The sequence below is a fragment of the Aspergillus caelatus genome (assembly GCF_009193585.1).
Source record: "Aspergillus caelatus strain CBS 763.97 unplaced genomic scaffold BDV27scaffold_291, whole genome shotgun sequence".
Taxonomy (NCBI): Eukaryota; Fungi; Ascomycota; class Eurotiomycetes; order Eurotiales; family Aspergillaceae; genus Aspergillus; species Aspergillus caelatus.
In genome coordinates, this window is record NW_022475554.1 from 18,601 (window position 1) to 42,907 (window position 24,307).

Below are 24,307 nucleotides of genomic sequence, written 5' to 3' on the forward strand. Positions count from 1 at the left end.
GTATTATTTTTCGTCCAATAATGTAGGGACCACCCTGTAGAAAACTCAGGCAAGGTTATCAAGCCTTCCCTTTCCCTTTCCCTTTGCCCTTCCCTTTACCTTTGCCTTTGCCGGAAGACGGTTCGATTTCGAAGACGGCATTGTACCAATCTTTCCCTATCCCTCTACCTTTGAAAACAGTCACCGATTTAATTGTCTTCACACCTAATTGCGATTTGTGGTCGATAAGCCACCAGGCCACCCCGGCACCATTCGGCGTAGCGAGAATGGCCTTGCCTTCATCTGTGGTCATGTCAAACGTAGTACCCGGCCATTCCTCGATCTTTTTCCCCTTTCTTTGAAGGGCGGTATCGATCGTGGCAATTGTGAGATCATTGACGATGTGGAAGCGAAACATATACTTGATTTTTTGAGCCTCCTTGGGAGTTCGCGCCAGCCGCTCCCAAACCAGGAAAGTAACGTCCGACCACTTGGTAATCGGGGGCTGCCTTTGACCGTCCGAATTTGGGCTATGTTTGTCGTCCTTCGTCTGCTCCCAAGGACTCCAGTTCTCCTCCGCGATCATGAATCCCTTCCCTGGGTTCATCACGCTTCGATACAAACCATATGTAGCCTTGGGAGTACCTCTTTGTCAGTTATGAATGATAATACCTGCAAGAGTGTGTTCTGTCGCGGAAAGTACGTACAGCTTTATTAGTGTCGTTTTCCTCCCAGTCTCGATCCTGCTCCCAAATTTCGCCTTTATTCGGAGGGAGCTTCGTTGGCAAACCAAGTGCACTAAGTGCATCCCCCAGTACTTCCAAGGACTCTGTGGTTCCGCTATTCCCAACAGCGTATGGTTTACTTGTCCAGTATTGGGTCATTTCATCGAAGGAAACTCCGTCCCTTTGGGGATAGTCAAGGCTCTCGCAGTTGGAGAGATGGCAAGCTCCTTTTCGTATGAGCTCCTCGAAGCTGGGAGGGGGCTTTCCATCGCGCTTATGAAGGGATACATTCTTGTAATCCGACAGAAGGAAATCTGCGGAAGGAAATGTTTCCCCGGGGACTAAAGAAGGAATATAGCGAGCCGAGACATGACCGAGATGGACCACAAGGGTCGACCAGACAGAGATAAAGAGCAGAAAAAGGCGCGATATACTCGCCATCTTCGCGGAGGCAATTCGCTGAAATGCGCAAACTATTCAATAGCTATTTGAGCAGCAATACCGTATCTATCATCCTTTGGTTGGGTATTTATATGACCTACGAACCATCTCACGTGGGTCAATTCTTGTTTCGCCCCGTAGCTCCCAGTCTCCCCTGGATTTGGTTTTATCAATATCGTAATGGGCCTATTGTCGCTTCTCTGTCAAGGTGGAGGAGAATACTAACAGGGACATGGAAGACTGGCTCGACTCGTGCACTCACATGTAACTCATTGCCTCATCAACCAACTCCGTTTAGCACCATAGAGGAATGGTTATCGGCCACAATGCGTGCTACCAACGAGCTAGCTATTCGTTCTTTGCCCATTGTGTCCATCTAGACGAACAGTATTGACTGCTAGAACCAAAACGTTGAACCGCGCAAGTGCACGAGTTAGGGAACTTGTTTCGGGGCCAAGTTAGGAGTACTAACTTAGGACTCCCATGACTAATACTGCAGGGATCTTTGAAATGACAGCGAAACAGAATTTCTAGAGCACATAGGCGCTCATTACTACAGTATCAAGTGAGACATATCATTGGTACGGATGGCTGCGCTTGTGTTGTGGGGCGGACAGAAATTCATTACGGCGCTCTAGAGTAATAGTTCACTAGCTTTAGGCACTAGAGATAAACGGGGTAGAGTTACCACGCTGTGTCCAAATGGAATGGTGTGAGCGCATGCCGTGGTCCGCTTCACGTCTTGCCTACTCATAATATACGTTACAAGATTCATTGTAGCTATGTAGCTACTGTATGCTGATCGGAATTTTACAAGGGAGTGCTGCACGGCGGCAGTACATGATCTTCGAACGGGTGTACATCACCCGAGGAGCTTAATGATCCATGGGCAATTTCCGCTTTCTTGGCATTCATCGATTCATCTCCGAGCGAGGTTACATAGCCTTGAAGTAGTTCATGCTAGTTCTTCCTCCCGGTGGAACAGCCATTGCCGATGGGTCTTAGATTATCTATGCTTTTCTCTATACCTGACTTGGTCCCAAATGACCAGATGAAATGCCTCATCCAACCTGGCCTAGATGCCTGCCTGGCACTTAGGGTAGTAGAGCTTTTCATCTGTCCGGTTGTGGGCTACCCTATTCGAGTCACAATGAATATCCACAGGAGTCGAAATAACGAACCGACGTCGTATCGCAGTTTTAGTGTTGTTGCCCAATATGATCTCAAACTACTGTTCCGGCCGAGGGTGACGATATCCAAGATTAGGGGGAAGAGTAATCGTGAAACTGAGAGAGGGATCTTGAGATTATAAAGGTAGCTCGATTCCTTCAGAATTCATGATATATGAACCACGTCGTCATTCATTCATCGAAAACAAAGGTCCCAGCCAGGCAAGCAAAAGCATGTCGGCAACCGCCTAAAGTCATTCTCTATATTTCCTGTCCTACTTCGTTTCCTATTTTCATTGAAAGCCTCTGATTACATATTCCTTCAATGCGGTATCTCATTTCAGGCGGCATGGGCCGTCTTGCCATATTTATTGGACTATTTGTCTTTCTTCCTCAAGCGTATGCCAGAGCTGTATTCGCCCATTTCATGGTAAGTAGATTGGCAAACCTGTGACCTGTATCTCTCAACGTTCTTTAACTTGCGTATTCAGGTGGGTAATACCGAACATTATGAGGTTTCCGACTGGAAGCATGATATCACCCTCGCACAAGAGGCGCATATTGATGCCTTCGCGCTCAACATGGCCCATAACGAGGCAACGAACGAACGGTCTGTTAAGAATGCCTTCCAGGCAGCCGAGAGCCTTGGATTTCAATTGTTTTTCTCTTTCGATTACGCCGGAAATGGGCCATGGCCCCAAGCAGAGGTCATCGCGATGCTTCAAAAGTACTCCTCCAGTTCGGCCCACTACCGTTACCAGGGCAAGCCTTTTGTGTCCACCTTTGAGGGGCCTGGCAATGCAGAAGACTGGATTGCCATAAAGGCTGCTACTGGCTGCTTCTTTGTCCCTGACTGGTCTTCGTTGGGCGCCAAGCCGGCTCTTCAACTTGCAGGGGGCGTGGCTGATGGCTTATTCTCGTGGGCAGCTTGGCCCACGGGGTTGGGACGAATGAATACCTACGTTGACGCATCGTATATCCAGTACTTAACGGAGGCAGGGAAGCCATATATGATGCCAGCCTCTCCGTGGTTTTATACCAACATGCCTGGGTATGATAAAAACTGGCTTTGGCACTCGGACTCTCTCTGGTACGATCGCTGGGTTGAAATTGCCTATCTGGAACCGGAGTGGGTCGAGATAATCTCCTGGAATGACTACGGCGAGTCACATTATATTGGCCCCCTCAACGACAAGGCGTACGTGGCGTTTCTCACAGGGAGGGCGCCTTATAACTATGTGCAAGATATGCCTCATGATGGATGGCGGACACAGCTCCCGTATCTCATTGATTTGTATAAGACGGGGACATCGTCGGTCACAAAGGAGAACTTGGTCGTCTGGTATCGCACCAACCCCCGAACTACCTGTTCTGGTGGAGGCACAACGGGAAACACAGCAAGTCAACTCCAGATTGAGTACGACGCGTACACCTTGGTGGACGACAAAATCTTTTTCTCTGCACTGCTCGGCTCAAATGCAACCGTTACCGTCAGTATCGGCGGCCTTGAATATGACGGCCACTGGGAGTTTGAACCAGATGGCGGTGTTGGCATCTACCATGGCAGCTTTCCATTCAATCTGCATCTCATGGGCGAAGTAATAGTTACGATCTCACGAAATAGTAAAGATGTGCTTACTGTCAAAGGAAAGGCCATCTCAGACACGTGCGTCAGTGGCCTTGCCAATTTTAATCCGTGGGTGGGATCTGCCACTGCTGGATCAACAATCAAAGCTGTATCGCCGAAGCTGAAGCTCTCCGAACAAACTTGTATCAAAGGGTCCGGAGCTGGAAACTTCGCCGGTCTGTGCCAGTTCACTTGCAAGTATGGATATTGTCCGGTAGGCGCATGTTATTGCACTGCGATGGGCGCCGAAAAGAAGAAGCCTAAAGCCACAGGTAAGAAAGGATATCCCAAAAATGGCGATGCAAATTATGGAGGGCTTTGCTCGTTCGCTTGCAACCTTGGATACTGTCCCGAATCAGCTTGCTCAGAAACACCTTCGCCACCATATATCCCTCCCAGCTCTCCATTTGCTGCCCGTGCTTGCACAGGGGGCGAGAGTGAGCATGGAGAAAAGTATGCCGGGCTGTGCAGCTTTGCCTGTGCTTATGGTTATTGCCCTATTAGCACATGCTGGTGCGCTGAAGTAGGTGATTTGAACGTTCCACCGCCCCCATCTGATGTCAAAGGTGTCCCAGACACCAGTGATGCAGATGAGTATGAGCTGCTCAAAGGGCTCTGCAATTTCGCGTGTAGTCGAGACTATTGTCCTCCTGGTGCCTGCAAGCTGGCCTCTGAAGGCGATGGTGATGAGTATGACGATGACGATGGCGACGATGACCGGCCAACAGAGATCATCGTTGATGGATCGATCTGGCAGGACGCAAACCCAGCAGTCAGCTGCGGCTCAGACTGCATTCTCGTGCTCCCCCCAGTTACCCTCCCAAGCCCGACAGTCATCACATTCGATAATGACCAAGGGGGCTACCAAACCACGTTGAACGTGGCATGGGAGGTTCCCGTCACTACCACATTACCGGATGGTCAAGTAGTAACTACTTCGAGTATTAGCCATATTCTACAAGAGACCAGAATTTCCGTTCCTCCGAGTGAGTTATTTATCTGTTCTGCAAAGCTTCTATGAAGTGAAATGCACTTACTGACTTGATCGATACCTTAGCCACGGTTAGTGTCTTGCCGTTGTGGCCGGTAACAATCACGAGCCCAACTCCTACGACAACCATTTACCCTATGTATCGTATTCCTCCGCAAACAATCGTTATTACGGATGACCCAAACCCCCTGTCGGAGGAGGGCGTCTCGCATTCACCAGTCACTCGAGATATAACCATCCCGCCTTACCCTTGGGTATCTGAATCAGCTCGAGACACAAAAATTCCGCCTGTCACGTTTACTTCGGCTTCAGACAGCAGCAATGGTCCAAAATGTACCAACCGTGCCCGATGTGGCTCAGGCTGCCATTCTAAAAACTTCTGCGGCGATGGTCCATGTCTCATCGGCTGTGGTGGCGGAGGCTTCGCTGCCTCGAACGACCCAAAACCGCTCCCGAACCCTCATCCAGGCCCTAGCCATAACAAAGGCGATGACAGTGACGATGACGAAGATTCCCAGACATGTACAACGACAGCAACAGTAACTGATGTCTGGGTCTCATGCTCGACCATCAATCCCTCCTCCACTTCCTGCACCACCACTAGTAGTCACATCCACACCGGCTGCCGCGCCACGGCCTCGGCCACTACCACAGGTGTCAGTGATACCTGCCTCCTGAACTCTCGAGACGAAGACCAAGGTTCTGATGGTGGTGCTGGGTCTGGTCTCATAACAACCATTGATGACCGCAAGTCCACGGCTACCACCGCGTCTAAGACCACAGCCACCCCGAAGCCAATCCCGACCAGGAGTGTCCAGAAGGGCACCTTAACATGCCAGTCAGACATTGACAACTATCCACAAGGCGATTCACGATATTATGCTACTTTGACTGATATCAGCAAAGCGGCTCAGCAAATGTGTGAGGGTTTATTTACTGACTTCAACGACGGGGTCCAGTTTACTTCAGTGCAGGGCATTGGAGAGCGCAATACCTGGTCACTTGTGATGCAGTACACGAAGGCAGGCGGCTGCCCTGCGGCCCCCAACTTTAAAGCCAAAAAGCATCAGGCCGCCATTGATACCTGCATTGAAAATCTGAACCTCATCATCAACAACTGTCAGTAATGTTTTTTTTCCTTTTACCTTTCAGCTTGTCATGATGACGCTAATGAACAATAGGTGACGTTGCAGCGAATGGTCATGACTACTGGAAGAGAGGAGGCAAGTTTGTCCGAGACTGTATGAGATACGAGTTCTCAAAGACAGGTGGAAAACTCTAGATGTATGATCCACCTGCTTTTGTCTAGATCTGCTACCTTTGGATCGAGAAAATCATTTTTGTATAATATATTTACCCAATAATATGACGGAACTACGTATTATTATTCTTAACGATCTTTTACAGAATCGGGATGCCACATATTTATATCTTGTTCCCAATCTCCGGCTTGGGATAATCACGATCATGTGAAACTTTTCATAGTCCGGTTAGAACTTACAAGATAGTCGACACAGGACGTGGGCTGCCTCAAGACAAGTCAATTCATACTGGGTTACGGGTTACTCCAGCTATAGTAGATGCGATAAATGTGATACCTAACAATAGTTCTTGGCATTTAATAATTTGCTGAAGCTGCTGGCTATTCTTTTAACTCTAATAAATCCGATGGGCCATTCGAAAAGCCAAAGCACACCGAACTCGATACTCAATCAAACCCCCGCCACGAAAGGCCGCAACAGCTCAAACCTGACTACACCTACTCTGCTAGTCGTATATTTGCCTAACCACCCTGTCACGTATAATGTCACTGCCACCCTTCATTCCGAGTGGACGACCTGCGTCGGCTGTGCAATTCTGAGCCGTTCATTCGATAGGACCGGCGCTACCGTTCCTAGGGCTTGTAACCGGTGTTTCCACCGTTACTGCTGGAATGGAACAATTGATGATCGAACCCCAGCACTGTACAATCCTTCTGTGCTTTTACCGAATACCACTTCGACGGCTGGCACAGGTTTGACTGCTTCAAGCATGGGCTCCTCGCCTGATTCTGCGGTCTGGTCTGCCATTGCGATGGTTGGGATGGCCCTTTTCGTGGTTAGCTAATCTTGATTTGAATAGAGATGATGTGAATCCCTTTGATGTTGGGTCTCAATGATGGTCTTATACAGGCCTAATTTATTGTTATTTGTCCTTCATGCTTTTTCAATTCAGACTATATCCATATATTATCTTGCTCCCGACAAGGACCTTAGCCGACTTTCGTGCACATCCCGAGTATGTCTTGCAAGATATATTCCCCGAGCCTTTGAACTTTCTTCCATAGATGGTAGTGTAATTATATTAATAAACTCATAAAGACCACGGTTGAAACTCATCCTCCTCGGACTCAGATAGATCCCCATGCAGCTCCTGTTCTCGATCGATAACGTGGACTAGCGATTTGGAATTAAAAGGTTGTATCTCCGGATGACCTTAATGACCACGGTGGGGCAGCCCATGAGGCAAGGCATACTGGCAACCCAAAGTTATGGTGACTCATGTTAATTGTCTACTGGCTTAGGAGATGGAGTTTCACCACTATAGTAGGGATAATTCGGCAATCACCCAATTTCCTATACTTTTCCGGTGGTCAATCGGGTGTTATACTCGAATTGTAAGATGCCACACTAGTAGAATAGCTGAATTGTTTTTCTACAAGTCCCGGATACCTCAGCATGCTCAGTGAGTGATCCGGGAGCGGCAGCTTCTGCTCCTTGTAGGTCATCTCGTGACTGCAACTAGGTCTCTAAAATGCATACAGACTAAAACTTTGTGATCTATCAGACCAAGCCCACCACTTTCATGAGCGCCTCACAAAGACAAGGGCCGAATAACTTAATTTAGTCAATGTACATGATGACTATTCAAAACATGTTTTCCGGTTGGATTAGGGGGAAGTGGAGGGAAGTAATACCCATTGTGGGTCTACTTCAGAGGCTTTCGCCCCAATGTTTTTGAATATAAATACAGTAATACATATGTCTTGACCTCAACTGTAGTATTTAATTATGGCCAAAGGGTCTGACTCATGGAAGGCTATCCAACTTGAGAAGAAAATAAAAGCTTGCTGTGTACTCCGTCAACAGCGGAGATACAACGCAAATGCCCATCGACAGAAAAATGCTGAATGAACCAGGGGCAGAGAATCAATTCCCCTTGATATATCACTAGGCGATGGTCCTCGGTAAGTATTTGGTTTGTCTTTTACAGCTTTCATTTCCAATTCAATTAATCTCGGTACGGTTCTTTGGAATCCCTGGATCATAAATCATACGTGACACAACCAAGTTCCATGAAGAAAAAAGGAAACGACGGGAACAGGGCTTTACTATTGGGCCTTTCGTATAACATACACTTGGGACTTAATCCGGTACCTCAGTAGTGTCTACTTCGTGCAGCTAGTTATATAACCTTGGGGGTGTAGCGGGCCGTGCCTTTGGAGAGGCGAACTTCTCCTCAAGGCATAATGTAGAACCAAACTGGAATAGTAAGGAAGCTCTCTCTTTAAATCTCATAGTAATATACGTTGGGTCATTTTCTATCCTGGTGGACATCAATGGGGCTCCACACGACGCCCCGATTTCATGATCCAGGCTATGCTAACTATTTGACCATTTACTTACAGGTGATCTAACTAGTCTCAACGGCACTAAGCACCCGTGCCTCATTCTGATGACAGGCACTTCGTGCTACAGTTGTCTCTTCCTTTCCATAGTTTGTCGGCCGAACACTCAGCCAAGTCACCGCCATCATGCATACGAGTCCTACCCCTTGCAAAGTGAAGGTCCAAGCCGTTACAGAAATCTGTTCCAGACCAGCCGCTTCGGTGCCAAATGTAGCGCAGAGCCCGCCGGCTAAGCATCCCTTTGCAAAACCTGCAAACCGGGCGAGAGTGTCGGGGCTATTGCTAAGGGAGGCGACAATCCACTGCACAACAATTTGGTACTGTCCATGGTCAGTTCGGTAGGACTGATACCAAGCAAAAGACCTACCGCAGCCATATTAATCCCGAATAGCAGGGTTAGGATGATGAAGCCTCCAAAGGGCCCATCGGTCCAATCCCACAGCGGAGGACTGGTCAGGTTGATTGGATGTTGCGACAACCAAACGGCGAGGCCAATCCACAGACCAAGCGTCAAGAGGCCCATCGTGGTGATCGAAACAATTCCTCGCACACGCCGATTGCCAATCCTCCTATAATCTAAGAGGACCATAGTCACGATGGCACCAAGAGCTTGAAGTATGACAAAGATGACCGAGTTCAAACTGCGGGTGCGAATGTTAAAGTACAACGCTGATTCATGTTAGTATCCTAAATCGATGGTAAAGGGGGAGAAAACATACAATTGATTGAGGAGAACACCACAATGGCCACTTCGGAGCCAAACATCGGAATCAAGAGTACGAGCATGCGCCAGTCCATGAATATCCGACGCTGTTCCTTCAGTTCCTTCCAGAATCCACGGTGGGCATAATGTGCGATTGGCGAACCATCCACGCGTCGTACATTGGCAGGCGAAATGATGCCGAACAATGCGACCGGGAGGGACAGTGCCATAAGAATGATAAAAACGATGTAGACCGAGTCGGGGCACGCCAGCTCTCCGGCATTGAAGTTGATGCCGAACGCGACGAAGGAGGCAATAATGCCTGGCGATCATGAGTACTTCTCACGTCAAACAACAGAGGAGTTCCTACTTCCAACACTAAGCAGACACCATTGCATGGAGATATAGGTCCCCTTCTTATCCTCAGTCGCATAGCTAAAGGCAATGAACCCCGCTGCCGTCCACAGGTGAATGGCCGTGATGCCTAGGATCGCGCCGCCCAAGATTGGGAACCAGAGATTGCCCGTGTGGCCGACTGCTTCAATCAGTTATACTCTTCGGGCACGTCTAGCAGAGCTACGTACAATACCATAACGAACCCACGTAGATAGGGTAACCCAGGGTGCCAAAAGCCAGCGTGTATTTAGGCCCGATCATTGTCACCACCGAGCCGCTGAAGAATCCCGCCACGAAATAGATCCTGCGCACATCTCAGCTTCCACTATCAAGGTCTTAACCTAAATAACCAGACACTGACGTGTATAGAACCAAATTAGCCACATTCTGCATCTTCGTAGCATTGGCAGGCCCACCGCCTGCCCCGAGGTTGGTGACCGCAACACTGGAGAAAATGTCAGGGACAGAATATGTAGTTAATGTGCGAGTACTTACTATAGTCCCGGCCCCAGGCCAACTATAATAGAGGCTAGGAGGTTCTGAGCGAAAGGGCTGTGACCATCAGCTTGTGTTCTTACAGTCTGTATTAGGTCTCACCTGTTCAATCTCCACAACTGCATGGCGAACCTCCAGAGAATGACAAAAGCAAAGAGTGTGAATTTCAGAGAGACAAAAAGGAACGGCAGAATGCGGATATAAAAACCAACGGGGGTCAAGTAAGAGAATGGGTATGAGTGGGGATGTAATATCTTTGCTTGTTCATCTCATTGGGTCCGTCGGCAATTCTTTTGGGGACAATTATAAATGGCTTGAGGAAACTCCATGCAACCTGGCAGGGATCGAATCCGACCGGCGAAGCTACTTAAACCCTTGCCGGAACAGCGCCCTTTTTCCAAACCATTATTACGATTCATACCGGAAAATGGCTGCATCCCATATCATCGGTTATGCCGACCCTCTGGTGGCCTCGCCCGGCGACACCGTTTCCATCCATGTCTCTTGCCACCGCGACCAGTACTCCAGTCAATTTGTCCGTCTAGGTCCTGGTCAACTAGATCACCCTGACGCTCCGCCCGAGGATCGTCGGCCTATTGAGTCAGTTCGGACCGCTAAGCACGTCGGTCGCCCACAATTCTCCCGTCCGGGATCCTTTGCTACGGTCCCTTGGATGAGTGACCTTTTGGTTCACGATAGTATTGTGAGAGTGTCCTTCTGGGCGCAACCTACTCTGCTTCAGGCTGGTCATAAACAATATCTCTTCTCATCGCTTGACCCAGATGGCCATTCGGGCCTGGCAGCACTGATCGATGAGGGCACGCTGATGCTGCTCACTGGAGCAGCAGATGGGGTGCAGATTATCCCTCTGTCAGTTCATCTAGAGCGTGGGATGTGGTATTATCTGATCTTCACTTGGGATCCGATATCGAACTCTGTCAGCGCCAATGTGCGAAGCAAGCCCGAAGATGTTGGGCTATCATCAACCACACAAACTGAAAGCCAGCGCGTGAAGCCCATGGAGTTGAAATCTTCGCAATGTCTGACGATTGCCAGCCACACCAGTGGCGAGCGAGTAGCGTCAAAGCCCATTTCATCGAGTAGCTTCAATGGCAAGATCGACGGGTTCCGCATCGAGGTAGGATCGCAGTGCATCCTAGATCTCGACTTTAGCAAAGACATTCCCACGGATTGTCTTCGCGATCGTTCCATCCATGCGACACATGGTATAATAGTCAATAGTCCTGCCCGCGCCGTTACCAGCCATGACTGGGATGCTCGCGAGGTGGACTGGACGCGTGCCTCTTATGGTTATGGTGCCATCCACTTCCATGACGACGACGTGGATGACGCTGCATGGGAGAAGGACTTTGAGCTGGTGCTTCCCACTGATCTACATTCAGGATGCTACGGCGTTGTCGTGTCCGACGGGGACACTGAAGATGTGATTCCAATCTTTGTCCGGCCCGAGCTGTCCAGGTCGAAAAATCCTCCGGTTGTCCTGATCATGCCAACTTTCACTTACACCGCGTATGCCAACGATCGCATGTACGATACTTCGCGGGACGTGCATATTGACATTCCCGGGTCCGACTCGGTGGTGAAAAGTCGCCATCTTCATATTCTTGAGGATCGTCCGGATCTAGGAATTTCGCTGTACGATAGCCACAACGACGGTTCCGGCACAGTGCATTCCTCTACTAAGCGAGTGGTGTTGAACATGAGGCCCGAGTAAGATTCTTCCTCCTCTTTCGATTCGTTCTACGGTTCTTCTAACGTCTACCAGCTACTATCACTGGGGTTTTGGTGGTCCACGTGAGTTCCCTGCCGACCTATGGTATATCGGGTTCTTGGATAGAGAGCTTGGTCGGGACAACTACGATATCATTACAGACCACGACCTCTCCATCTACGGCCCCTCGCTGCTACTTCGCTATTCCGTTGCCCTCTCCTGCAGCCATCCCGAGTATCCCACCTACAGTATGCTCGACACCTACAACGCCTTCCTTACCAACGGTGGTTCCTTCCTCTACCTCGGTGGCAACGGCTACTATTGGGTCACCGGCCATCATTCCTCAAGTCCTCACCGGATCGAAGTCCGCCGGGCCGACCAAGGATGTCGCACCTTCGGTTTACCCCCGGGACACTGGCACCTCGCAGCAACCGGTGAACTGGGTGGCCTCTGGCGTTCACGCGGGCGCACGCCGAACCGATTCTGTGGTCTTGGCTCCGACGCGTGCGGCATGGGGAAGGGAGCAGCATACGGCATTGTCCCCGAGGCGCGAGTGAATCCGAGATTATCCTTCCTTTTCAACAGTTCCCGACTGCGAGATCCCACCACAACCGTTATCGGCAACTTTGGCCTGGTGCAGGGCGCGGCCTCTGGGGACGAGATTGACCGGCTGGATTACTCGCTCGGAACTCCACAGAACGCGATCATCGTGGCGACAACCAAGTTGGCGGGTGGCCATTCAGATAACTATGGCTTGTTCAACGAGGAGATCCTGTTTCCAATGGTGAATACGCTGGGCACGACCAGCGACAAGGTGCGAAGCGATTTGATATACTTTGAGACGCAGGCTGGGGGTGCCGTCTTTGCTGTGGGATCTATCAATTGGGTTGGAGCTTTGGCGTGGAACAACTATGACAACAATATTGCGGAAATTACTGCAAATGCGCTTCATGAATTCTTAAGAAGATCGCGGGAAACTTCCAAGTGATTCAAGTTTCTTCAGAGGATACGAATAATGATAGGTTGATCGTTGAACATGACATCTCATATGCTGCATTTGTACTATTTACTGGTCTTCTAGGGGTTGATACAAGAATATAGGGCATTGACTTTGTGTTTTAATCTCCAGTAAAGCCCTTGTGAGTAGATTAAGCTGCAGAAGCAAGCCAGCATCTAATAGAGCACCGGCAACATTGTTAGAGCAGTTCCTTCTCCACAACTTGTAACATATCGTGATTATTCAAAGCATGGCTCGCTCTAGACCGAGTATCAGCTGAATCTCAAAGCTGTCTATTTTTCACCCAGACTATGTAGCCAAGGGCTTGTCAACTAGGGTACGACTCTAGTGCTGATCTTGGATTGGTCCTTTCGTGTAGAAAAAGCGGTCCGGTTGTTTTACTTTTTGCCGGGACCCATAATTACTATTTATCGATTCGTTGAGAATGCCGATCATTAATCCCAGCCTCACTCTTCGACAGGTCCCTCGCACAAGCAAGGCTGATGTTGAAGCATCTGCTATAGTTGTTGCTGATGGGCAACCACTATGTGAACATCTAAAAGATCAGTACTAGTGATATCGCAAAGCCGATGCGTCCTACAAAGACGATCTCTATGTGATTGACAAGTTCGCCATACCCAACTCGCTGAAGTTCCTGTCGACTGGGGTGGACAGCTGGGATATTCCTTTCTTTCGAAATATATCATAGCCTTGAAGCGGGGGCATGCACGGAGATATTAACATGCACGTAAGAACTAGAACCAGGGAGGTTTTGAACTCCCAGACAAGATGAAATTCTTATAGTACTAGATCTTAATACATCTATCAGCATCCCTATTTGTGTTCTATCTCAGAGCGGTTAGATAGATAGCCTTTTGACCATCTAATTGTTATTGACGACAGCACACACTTACTCCGTAGTTGAGGGGCCGCAGCTTCTTGATGTGTCACTTGAGTCCCATTCGATAAATCCTTTAAAGATGGCCAAGCTTCGGGGTGGTCCTCTCCGCGGGGCCTGCATGCACAGACGTCAATACAAGTTTATGCAGTGATGATGGGTGATGAATCCCCACATTTTTCAGATAATTATAGCCTGTCAGACTCAGAAGCTATGTAAATGGAGATATTTATATCCAATTATATATGGAGTAATTCATTGTCCCGACGCAGATATGCGTCCCCTACCAAAATAAGCGCCGAGGATATCTAAAGTATATACAAATCAAAACGAAGAACATGCATGAAATGGAAATTATAAATCGAAATTGGAATAACCTAATTTAGTTTCAAATGACCCTGTCACCTAACCTTTCGTTTAAATCCTCACACATTCTCATACTTCATCTCCTGGTGTACTTCCGGGGTAGGCTTCACATAGTCTGCCTGCAGAACAGCCAATACGCCAAAGAACATGGCAATAACCATTGAGATGATCTCCTCCAGAACAGCCATGCACAAATAGGCAGTGAGACTGGTGTGATTGTTCTCGGCCAATGACATCATTGAAAAGGTTGTGTTGGAGCTGTAATCGCCGAGGGCTGCGTAGATCAACCGAACCAACAGGAAGGGAGCAGACAAGGCAATGCCAAGGAACAACATTTTCTGATACTTCCGCAAGGAAAAGGAGTATGTATAGAATAGCCAAACAGTAAGGAGGATGACTATGGCGTATACGGCGAGAAAGAGACCCATGGCTACTTTGGGGAGCGTGCCTGGTGTGTAACCATTCGTCGTATCGGCAGTGCTGACTCCAACAATACCAAGGATTAGACCGACAAGGGCCATGAGAGTCACCAACAGGAGAGGCCGACGAGGAATCTTCTTTTCCAAATCACTGGATAGATATTCGTTAGATCACGTTCATCAGGTCGAAGAGCTACACCAGCACCAACTTACATTAATCTTAGCATTCCGACATACGCTAGCAGCAGAGGTGCAATGCCAATGAGCTGGCACACGAACATGGCAATCCTGACTTGCTTTGAATCGTGATCGATCGAAATTAATGTAGCAATACTGCCAGCAAGTCGAATGAGAGAGAGTGTGAAGGGGTATCGCCAGATCTTAGCGCCAACTCTCCATCCTGTCCGTTTCCAGATGAAAAGGGAAGCGGCGAGAATGAAAGGGAAAATGATGAGCTGGAGAATAGCTATTCCATCTGCATAGTTCACGGTTCCCATGGTGCTTTTTCTAGGGAGCAGTGGAGCACGAGGAAGTTGTAGGAGAGGATCAAAAATAAAAAGTAATGGTTAGAGATGGATAGCAAGAACTGATTCTTGTGTGCTCCTCTCGACAGCGGACAATTCAGTCCTTTTATGTGCTACTTCAGACACATATTGATGTTTTTTTTTTCTTTCGCACTGGCATCCCTAAGCCACAGCTCGAAATCCGTGCCTACTGGTTCAACATCTAAGATACCTAAAGAAGACTAGTGTGGATAGGTAGTCGTAGAGGCCCAAGTGGGTTTGGGGCCAAGAGGCTGCTTCTGGGATGCTCATCTAGGTAAAGAAGTGCAGATCTCCCTGTGTCAGTGCCTCGCCAATGTCATCCCATGAATCTTTTACGCTTATCCTAATACAGTAGCGAGATCGGTGTAAGGCTTACTCGAGCCATGGGGCTGTTTAGATGTCAAGGATTGCGTAAGTTACTAAAGTTAGCCTTGGGGCTAAAACTGGGAAAAAAAAAAAAAAAAAAAAAAGACACTTGTTTGCCCAGTGGCATTGGGGGCCATTTTGGCTTTCACGGAACTCTTCACCCTCACTCTGACCCCACACTGGTCTGCCAAGAGAGAACAAGCATCCGAAAGGGCTGAGTGCAGTAGCTTGTTTCCCCAAGTTAATCCAGCGGTCTTCAGCCTTATTCCAGCAAGGCTGATAAGTGAAAGTCTTCAAATAGCAACCCCTTTTTTCCTCTTCGTTATCTCGTCCTCATAGCTGATCGCCTGGTCGGCGCATGCTTCAATATGCCAACACTCAATACCCCTCGCGCAAGAACATCTAGAAGTTGCGAAAATTGCCGGGCTGTAAAACGACGCGTGGGTCTTTCCTTCTCATTTTAGTGATGTTAACATTAACATGGCGACATAGTGCGACAAGCAGGTTCCCCGGTGTGGTCAATGCATCCGCACGCGCGAAACTTGCCTGGGATACCGTGATCAATGGGACTTAGTCTTCCGCGATCAGACAAGCCACACCATCAAACGCTCCAGGAACAAATCAGAAAAGAATGCGGTCTCAACTGCGGGTATCCCCTTGACCCCACCTACCCGTGGTCCGAATCCTAGTCTCGAAGAGATAGGCGTGAACTATTTCCTCCAGGAATTTACCGCAGGTGGCCGTTCCCCCTCACGCGGTTATCTCAACTACATCCCGACTGCCTATTCGGCCGACGTTGAGCATCCGACCCTCGTCGCCAGTATGGCGGCCGTGGGCCTCGTGGCTTTGGCAACTCATCAGCCCGAGCTTGTCCATCACGCGCGGGCCAAGTACTCCGAGGCGATCAACCATGTGAACAATGCATTGGCATCCCCTGTTGAATCAGTTAAGGACAGCACTTTGATGTCGGTGATCTCGCTTGGGGTTTTCGAGCATGTCTCAAACTTTGAGTCGTGGGTTCGACATGTCAAAGGAGCTGCTGCGTTGGTGGTTGCCCGAGGTAAATCTCAATTTACCCGTAGGCCTGCCATCCTAATGTTCAATCAGGTGCGCGCAGATATGTCGGCTGCCTGTATTCAAAGCATTCAGCCATTTCCGGATGACATGCGTGAGCTGCAGGAAGAGGCAACCAAGTATACAGACCCTTCTGATGCCTTCTGGTTACTCGGGGTGCTTGCTACACAGTGCGCAACCCTTTTCGCCAGCGTCACAGCCAAGCATAGAGGCATCCCTTTGCCTAGAGATATGACGTGGCTTCACTTCCTAGAAGTATCTATTGCGCTTCAGGATGACTTCCAATATGTTCTTGATATCCTTGCTAGGCAGGAGCCGTACATAACTATCCACGAATCCTGTGAGAGTGCGGAGTTCATTTCTTACAATGGCCAATATCACCTATACCAGACATCTTGGGCAATAAGGCTTTGGAACAACTCGCGAATGGTTGAGATCATTGTGTGCGAGATCGTATGCTGGCTCATAAACAAGGTTCTTGCCGAGAACCCGGCTTATCCTGCTGAGGGCCGATTGAAGCTTAAATCAAGGCTACAGTACGCGGCGCAGATTATGTCAAGACGAGGGGAGGAGATATTGGCCAGCGTTCCGCAGGGTTTGGGGCTTGTATTGTTACCTGATGCCCATAAGCCCCAGCTACCGAACGTATCGGGCGGGTATATGCTAATATGGAATCTCTATACAGTCGGGAAATCTCCTGTGATTAGTTATCAAAATCGTCTCTGGGTCATCAAGCAACTAAAGGATGTCAGTCGGAGTGCAGGCATTGCAATGGCGTTTCAGCTTGCCGAGGATCTTGTTAGATTAGAACGAAAGATCAATTGAAAACCTCGCCTCTGCGGACTCTGGAGGATATGGGCGGGCCCCTTCAGAGATCGATTGCGAAAATCTGTCCCGATAATACCCATACAAGACAAAGGCGCGGTAGTCAATTGCAGAGATCTCATTATCTGCCCCAGCGCCAAGAAAAGCCCTGATCCGTGCCTGTCGAATGACGTCAGTGGCGCGTTGACGTCTAGATGCTCGTGGGTACAGAGTAGTGGGGGGAGGAACCTCCCACGAGTATGAGATATACGGGGCTACTTGAGGAGTTCAGCCTGGTCAGACACGATAACGGTCTATATGGTTTTGCTTTTTTTTTATTTTTATATACGACTACAACTCTGGTCTGGCGGATACTACCTAATATATAGGAGGGCAGGGGTGTAGAATTATGTGATTGGTCGACAGATGGAGATCAGCGGGAGGGCCAATCAGGGAGCGAGAGGGCAATTCCGAGAGTTCCGCGTTCGGATGAATAATCGCTTACTCCAGAGTACAACAAACCAGCACATCCATGAGCTTCATCTCATTCTCGCTTTTGCTGTCGGTCGGCTCCTGCAATGGTGTAACCGGGTAGGCTCATTCTATTCCCCAGTCACTCCCCACTCTCCCATATCCTTATGACCGTCGCCCCTCCATCGCCGGACTCCCCCGCGGAGGAGCTCCAACAGCGTCCTCCGCGGTACTCCGGCGAGGATACAACCCCGACCAGCAAGCGCGAGATCTGGGGGTGGTATGCGTATGGAATTGCAGCGGAGGTATTCGCTGTCTGTGGCGTAGGTAAGGGAACTACTCCGGAGTATTAGTTCTTATCGATCTAGTCGCAATGGTACTAATCATATCGGCGCCATAGGTTCTTTCCTGCCTCTCACATTGGAACAACTGGCACGCGAACGAGGAACCTTTAAATCTAGCCACCTGCCCTGCGTCGGTCCCGGTTCACCGTCTACATCTGTGAATGGCACGGCCCCTGCCATGCTCCGTCGCGATGGAGCCGAAAACGATCAATGTGTCGTAGGACTGTTGGGATTGAACATCAACACCGCCAGTTTCGCTATGTACACCTTCTCGTTGGCAGTGCTCGTCCAGGCATTGACCCTGATATCCTTCAGCGCCTTAGCGGACTACGGTATGACTTCCCAGTATGTTGGCAATCATGTCTCGAGCGGGCCTGCTGACAATATCGTTACCCTTCAGAGAATAACCGTAAAACCCTCCTTCTGGCATTCGGGTTCATTGGGTCCGCCACGAGTATGTTGTTCGTCTTCATTGCGCCGCCGGTGTTCGTCCTTGGGGCTCTCTTAGTGGTCATTGGAGTTACCTGTTTAGGATCGTCTTTTGTGGTACTCAATTCTTTCTTGCCCGTCCTGGTCGCAAATGATCCGTCCATCGAAAAAGCCCCCAAGGCTGCTGAGGAGTTGCACCCCATGAGTCCCGATGGAGAATACATTCACCCTAGAGACTCTTTCTCGGCCAGCGATGCAGAATCAGGGCCTCACCCAGCAGCAGAAGCCGGCTCCGGCACATCATCAGGCCCCACTTCGCCGGAGCTACAGCTGTCCACTCGCATTTCGTCCAAAGGTGTCGGGCTCGGGTACTGTGCTGCCGTTCTCGTGCAAATCCTGAGTATTTCGCTCCTGTTTACGCTTTCCAAGACGTCGATTTCGAAGGTTTCCGGGACGCTTCCGCTGCGATTCGTGCTGCTGTTGGTCGGTATCTGGTGGTTCTCCTTTACGATGGTCACTCGAAAGTGGCTGCGCGCTCGGCCAGGACCCCCACTGAATACCTCTAATACCGGTGGGCAGGTGAAACGATGGCGTGTGTGGTTGCGACTCGTCGGATTTGCCTGGAAATCTTTGTGGAAGACGGTTAAGATTGCGGTGCAGCTGCGGGAGGTTTTGGTGTTCCTAGCCGCGTGGTTTCTCCTATCCGACGCTATGGCCACGGTATCCGGAACGGCGATCCTTTTCGCGCGCACGGAGCTCAAAATGAGCACTACACTCGTCGGCTTGTTGTCCATCACCGCAACCCTGTCTGGCATGGCTGGTGCCTTCTTGTGGCCTGTGGTCTCGCGACGGTTCGGGCTGAAGTCGAACCATACAATTATGCTATGCATTGCTCTATTTGAGCTTATCCCTCTGTATGGCATGCTGGCATATATTCCTCTCTTCAAGAAGTGGGGTGTAATTGGTCTGCAGCAGCCGTGGGAGATTTTCCCGCTCGCTATTGTCCACGGGGTAGTATCGGGTGGCCTGTCCTCCTACTGCAGGTCCTTCTTCGGATTGCTCATTCCTCCTGGTAGTGAAGCTGCGTTCTACGCGCTTTACGCTGCAACGGACAAGGGCAGTTCGGTCATCGGACCCGCTATCGTAGGAATGCTCATCGACGCGACCGGACAGGTACGCTCGGGATTCTTCTTCATTGCGCCCTTGATCTTGATGCCAATCCCGCTCATCTGGATGGTCAATGCCGAAAAGGGCCGAAGAGAGGGACTGGCCATGGCGCAGCGTCTGGAGAAGGGTCACGAGACGGAGATGAGCGAACAAACCGAGGAAGCTGAAGGACTCCTGGCGAGGGGTATATAAGTAACGATTGGAGTTATATAACGCGTGCATGCGTACATGATAATGGAAATTTAGATCATGAATACATCTAGAGACTGAATATATTCTTAACGTCCTCTACCTATCCATACATATCGCAATCATATGTATCGTACAAAACATTATAATATAATATACACTTTTCCACCCCGCCATCTCTGGTATTCTACATGTATCACATACCATGTCCAACTCAAACATAGAAAAAAAAAAAAGACCAACGCCAACGCCAAAGCCAACGCCAATCCCAGACCAACCATACAAAACTCCTCCAATACAACCATCCCAAATCCACCGCGATTTATCTACCACTAGCAGCAGTAGTATTCCCAACATCAACCGGCCCATCCACAAATCCCCTGCCCCCCAAACTCTCATTCTTCTCCAAATCCGCCTTCTCGTCCGCCCCGGCAAAAGTCGACTCCCTCATAAACGGACTCCGCCTCCTAATATCAGGCCCCTTCAACACCAACACAACAGGAACCACACTCAACGCAACCCCAATAAACCCCAACAAACTCCCCGCCCAGCCATACCCCAAATTCTCAAAAAGCTGGTAACTAGCCAACGGCAAAAACGCCCCGAACGAATTCCTCCCCAGACTGGCCGCACTCAACGCCGACGCAGCATACTTCTCATACGCATCCGTCAGATAATTCACAACAGCCATATAGATCGAATAAATCCCCAATCCAGTCGCCGCAACCCCACACGTCGGGACTATCCAATGCACGTGCGGGAAACTGCTCCATCCGTACCAGAATAATCCGCCGGCGAATAACAGACTCCCGGGGATGGAAGTGTAGAGTCTTGCTTCGGGGATGGGGACGCCGGGTTTCTCTTTGTTGCGAGATGCAGAGCGCAGGTAGATCATGTCTTGGAGGGGGTTGACTAGCGTGCCGATTAGGGCGCCGACGGAGATGGCGAGTTGGATAAGGCCGGTTTGGAGGGTGTTCATGCCGTAGTTTGTGGAGAAGGTTTGCACGACGCTGCTGAAGAAGAGGAAGAGGATGCCCCAGGCGAAACTGATCCAGAGCGTGAAGAAGGCCACTACGGGTTCGGTGAGGAGCATGCGTGTGGGCCGTTCGAACGATACTTGGAGCAGTTTCCAGATGCTGGTGTGGTCGAGTTCTGCTTCGGCGTAGATGGGCCGGCCTGTTTCGCGGCGGAGCTTCTTTGCGCGTCGGGCTAGGATTACGTCTGCTCGTGTTTCGTATAGGAGGAACCAGAAGACGGGGATTAGGCCTGCGTTGTAGATTATTTGGATGTAGAAGATCCTGGTTTTGGTGGTTAGTTTTGGGGCTATGTTGGTGGTGGTGTTGTATAATTGTATGTTGTGTGGCTGCTCACTCACCATCGCCATGGGTCGTTTTTATGGATGGCTTGAATTGCGGACCCCACGAATGGCCCCAATGCGATGCCAATGACGCTTGTCAGGCCAAATAGCGACATGGGTACGCTTCGGGCTTTGTCGCCGTACCAGACATCGCTGATGCTGCCGCCTACGATGTTGATTGCTACAGACGAGGCGCCTCCCCCGAAGAAGCGGGTCACGACTAGGGTCGCGAAGTTCTGGGCGAATGCGGATGGGAATAGCGAGATGACGAGGATGGTGTAGGCTACGAAGTATCCTGGCATGCGACCGGATGATTCCGTTAAGGGAACGAAGATCAATGGCCAAAAGGCAGCGCCCATATTCCATGAGGTTGTGGCCCAGGCAAGGTTCGGGAATGGCTCATTCTGCACATGGAAGCGCTCGGCCATGTAATTGTTGCCGGCGCCATAGGATCCAGCGGGAATACCCGTGAGAATTGATCTAAGGAGTTTTTGTCTTAGCATATGTGGGAGTTCGTATAGGGTTGAAGTGGTCATGGCTGAGTACTAGTGCCCAACATACATAATGCAGACGGTGATGGTCAAGGTCCATTTGTAGGAATTGCTCCAGTTGAACCTAGATCATTTTCTCTCAGCGATATTCTCTAGTTTCCCGATCGGACATACGGGTTATCTGGATCATCTTTCCCGTTCCACGTGTGAAGCTCAATCTCTTGGTCACGGATATCATTATGGCTTACGACGCCGACATGGCGATCGCGATTGAAGAACGACCGCACCCTACATCATGTCACGGATTAATAAACTAAAACCAACTAGTCTCGAATTCGTCTCAACTGACCGGCCTAGGAACGAATCGTCGAAATTATTGTCATGCGATGTACTCGCCCGACGCAATGAGGGGGCTTCAACGGGATCGGACGACATTAGTGCAAGAATATGGGTCTCAAGGTCCCCAATTGATCATCAAAGATGGAGATGAATATGGAACTAGTGTTACTTTGTAGATACATCACTGCTATCTAGGACGAACATGCCTTGTTAGAAAGTGGACCCTTGGGAACCCACTTCGTGTCGTCATTGAAGCAACATTATCCGGTTGGCTCTGAGATTTTCTTGTAGGGTTTTCATTCCCGTCACACGCCCGCGCGATACGAGCTCTCATAATGCTCTACTAATGCTATCATAATCTCTGCGCATGTAACTCTTTGCATAGATAGTATTTTAAGTGGAAAAAAAAGCGCTACCATAACTTTCTCGTAATGCTTTCTAATGCGCCACAAAAACATAATTACAATGTAAAAACCCCGCGATAATTACATTGCTCCAATAATAGTTCGTTGACCGGTCGGAAGGGGCAGGAGATAAGTCGTGATATCATCAATCTAGAACATGTTCCCATGACATCACTGCCATCCCGGATAAGATACTTATAGCCCTCATACTACCTCAAAACATTTTTGAACAATCAATTAACTCAAAATCCTCCATACTTCAATTGTTCTCTTTGAGTATAACAAATTAAACCCTCTGTACATACAAAATCCAACATGCCTATCCCCGTCCCCTCCGCCAACTCCCTGACCGACCTCCTCAGCCTCAAGGGCAAGGTCGTAGTCGTAACGGGCGCCTCCGGACCCCGCGGCATGGGCATCGAAGCTGCCCGCGGTTGCGCCGAAATGGGCGCCAACATCGCCCTCACCTACTCCTCCCGTCCCCAAGGCGGCGAAAAGAACGCAGAGGAACTCAAGAAGACCTACGGCGTAGAAGCCAAGGCCTACAAATGCGACATCGGCAACATGGAGAGCGTCCAGAAGCTGGTTGACGACGTGATCAAGGACTTTGGACAGATTGACGCCTTCATCGCCAACGCCGGCCGGACCGCGGACGGCGGTGTCTTGGAGTCCACCGTCGAGGCGTGGATGGAGGTCGTGCAGACGGATCTGAACGGAACGTACCACTGCGCTAAGGCCGTGGGGCCGCACTTTAAGAAGCGGGGCAAGGGCAGTCTGGTCATCACGGCCAGTATGTCGGGCCACATTGCCAATTTCCCACAGGAGCAGACCTCGTACAATGTTGCTAAGGCTGGGTGTATCCACATGGCGCGTTCGCTGGCGAATGAGTGGAGAGACTTTGCTCGTGTGAACAGTATCTCGCCCGGTTATATCGATACGGGATTGTCGGATTTCGTGGACCAGAAGATTCAGGATCTCTGGTTGAGTATGATCCCTATGGGTCGCAATGGTGATGCGAAGGAGTTGAAGGGGGCTTATGTGTACCTATGCAGTGATGCCAGTTCCTACATGACTGGTAGTGATCTCCGTATTGACGGTGGTTACTGCGTGCGGTAAATGATTTTCCACGACGGGGGGTTGATTCCTGAGATGATTTGACGCAAATACTTATGTGATGAAATAATGCAACATAATTGATTGTGAATGCTATGACCTTTCAATCAATATACAATCCCCTTTCCTTTAATACCCTGTAGAATTATGAACTAGAATATTGAAGTGCTTAAGCAGTGGGTCCAGCAATGGCCGCGGTGATCTCGCCCTTCTCGATATAGACACCGGACCAGAACCAATCCTCCTTTCCTCCCTTCTGTCCGTTGTCCAGTCGTAGCTCACCAACGTGCCAATCCTTCGAATCAGTTTGCGTGGCTGCACTAACAGGCTCCACAACCTTCTTGAGAGCCTCCGCTCCAGTCGAGGTCCAAAGACCAACCGTCTTTGCCGAGAAGTCAATCTCGTAGGCGAAGTTGTACCATGTGCCAGCCACGAGGTCAGTCGACCACTGGGACTTGCCGTCAGCCAACCAGCGGAGAGTCTTCTCGTCGCCGCCGTACTTGAGTTCGGTGAAGTGGCTCTGGAACCGTTGTTAGCACGGAAACCACCGAGAAAGTCAAACGGGAAGAGGTGATGGGGGCGAGGGAGGGGGAAGTGTGTTTTTTTTTT

General features: G+C 49.7%; 10 protein-coding genes across 10 annotated transcripts; 5 read left to right on the plus strand and 5 right to left on the minus strand.

Moving 5' to 3' along the window:
- Positions 1-58: 58 nt before the first annotated feature.
- On the minus strand, positions 59-1,145 carry BDV27DRAFT_163046 (uncharacterized protein; the record flags this gene model as incomplete). The annotated part of the gene is made up of 2 exons (XM_032073489.1): positions 59-613; positions 687-1,145. 2 exons carry the CDS (start codon positions 1,143-1,145, stop codon positions 59-61), a joined length of 1,014 nt encoding a protein of 337 aa, XP_031922085.1.
- A 1,690-nt stretch (positions 1,146-2,835) lies between these two features.
- Positions 2,836-6,059, plus strand: BDV27DRAFT_168941 (glycoside hydrolase family 71 protein; the record flags this gene model as incomplete). Its single annotated transcript, XM_032074902.1, has 4 exons — positions 2,836-4,927; positions 4,999-5,454; positions 5,620-5,655; positions 5,776-6,059. Exons 1-4 carry the CDS (start codon positions 2,896-2,898, stop codon positions 6,057-6,059), a joined length of 2,808 nt encoding a protein of 935 aa, XP_031922086.1. The 5' UTR covers positions 2,836-2,895.
- A 2,504-nt stretch (positions 6,060-8,563) lies between these two features.
- Positions 8,564-10,513, minus strand: BDV27DRAFT_60130 (MFS general substrate transporter). Its single transcript, XM_032077055.1, has 8 exons — positions 10,296-10,513; positions 10,194-10,250; positions 10,060-10,143; positions 9,887-10,002; positions 9,673-9,837; positions 9,319-9,624; positions 8,967-9,268; positions 8,564-8,919 (listed from the first exon to the last, which is right to left on the minus strand). Exons 1-8 carry the CDS (start codon positions 10,316-10,318, stop codon positions 8,605-8,607), a joined length of 1,368 nt encoding a protein of 455 aa, XP_031922087.1. The 5' UTR covers positions 10,319-10,513; the 3' UTR covers positions 8,564-8,604.
- Positions 10,514-10,615: 102 nt separating this feature from the next.
- Positions 10,616-13,040, plus strand: BDV27DRAFT_60132 (N,N-dimethylformamidase beta subunit family domain-containing protein). Its single transcript, XM_032077056.1, has 2 exons — positions 10,616-11,924; positions 11,980-13,040. Exons 1-2 carry the CDS (start codon positions 10,621-10,623, stop codon positions 12,911-12,913), a joined length of 2,238 nt encoding a protein of 745 aa, XP_031922088.1. The 5' UTR covers positions 10,616-10,620; the 3' UTR covers positions 12,914-13,040.
- A 1,205-nt stretch (positions 13,041-14,245) lies between these two features.
- On the minus strand, positions 14,246-15,102 carry BDV27DRAFT_163050 (uncharacterized protein; the record flags this gene model as incomplete). Its single annotated transcript, XM_032073490.1, has 2 exons — positions 14,246-14,756; positions 14,819-15,102. The coding sequence occupies 2 exons, from the start codon at positions 15,100-15,102 to the stop codon at positions 14,246-14,248; spliced, it is 795 nt and encodes a 264-aa protein (XP_031922089.1).
- A 527-nt stretch (positions 15,103-15,629) lies between these two features.
- BDV27DRAFT_136817 (uncharacterized protein) lies at positions 15,630-17,636 on the plus strand. Its single transcript, XM_032068847.1, has one exon. The coding sequence runs from the start codon at positions 16,339-16,341 to the stop codon at positions 17,413-17,415; it is 1,077 nt and encodes a 358-aa protein (XP_031922090.1). The 5' UTR covers positions 15,630-16,338; the 3' UTR covers positions 17,416-17,636.
- A 300-nt stretch (positions 17,637-17,936) lies between these two features.
- BDV27DRAFT_136818 (MFS transporter) lies at positions 17,937-20,096 on the plus strand. Its single transcript, XM_032068848.1, has 3 exons — positions 17,937-18,192; positions 18,266-18,541; positions 18,610-20,096. Exons 1-3 carry the CDS (start codon positions 18,033-18,035, stop codon positions 19,995-19,997), a joined length of 1,824 nt encoding a protein of 607 aa, XP_031922091.1. The 5' UTR covers positions 17,937-18,032; the 3' UTR covers positions 19,998-20,096.
- Positions 20,097-20,237: 141 nt separating this feature from the next.
- BDV27DRAFT_60148 (major facilitator superfamily domain-containing protein) lies at positions 20,238-22,418 on the minus strand. Its single transcript, XM_032077058.1, has 5 exons — positions 22,192-22,418; positions 22,017-22,130; positions 21,913-21,966; positions 21,370-21,831; positions 20,238-21,292 (listed from the first exon to the last, which is right to left on the minus strand). Exons 1-5 carry the CDS (start codon positions 22,275-22,277, stop codon positions 20,317-20,319), a joined length of 1,692 nt encoding a protein of 563 aa, XP_031922092.1. The 5' UTR covers positions 22,278-22,418; the 3' UTR covers positions 20,238-20,316.
- A 404-nt stretch (positions 22,419-22,822) lies between these two features.
- On the plus strand, positions 22,823-23,809 carry BDV27DRAFT_136821 (SDR family oxidoreductase). Its single transcript, XM_032068849.1, has one exon. The coding sequence runs from the start codon at positions 22,901-22,903 to the stop codon at positions 23,699-23,701; it is 801 nt and encodes a 266-aa protein (XP_031922093.1). The 5' UTR covers positions 22,823-22,900; the 3' UTR covers positions 23,702-23,809.
- A 58-nt stretch (positions 23,810-23,867) lies between these two features.
- Positions 23,868-24,218, minus strand: BDV27DRAFT_163055 (uncharacterized protein; the record flags this gene model as incomplete). Its single annotated transcript, XM_032073491.1, has 1 exon — positions 23,868-24,218. A coding segment is annotated over one exon (351 nt), but the record flags the coding sequence as incomplete, so codon positions are not given.
- Between the last annotated feature and the right edge of the window lie 89 nt (positions 24,219-24,307).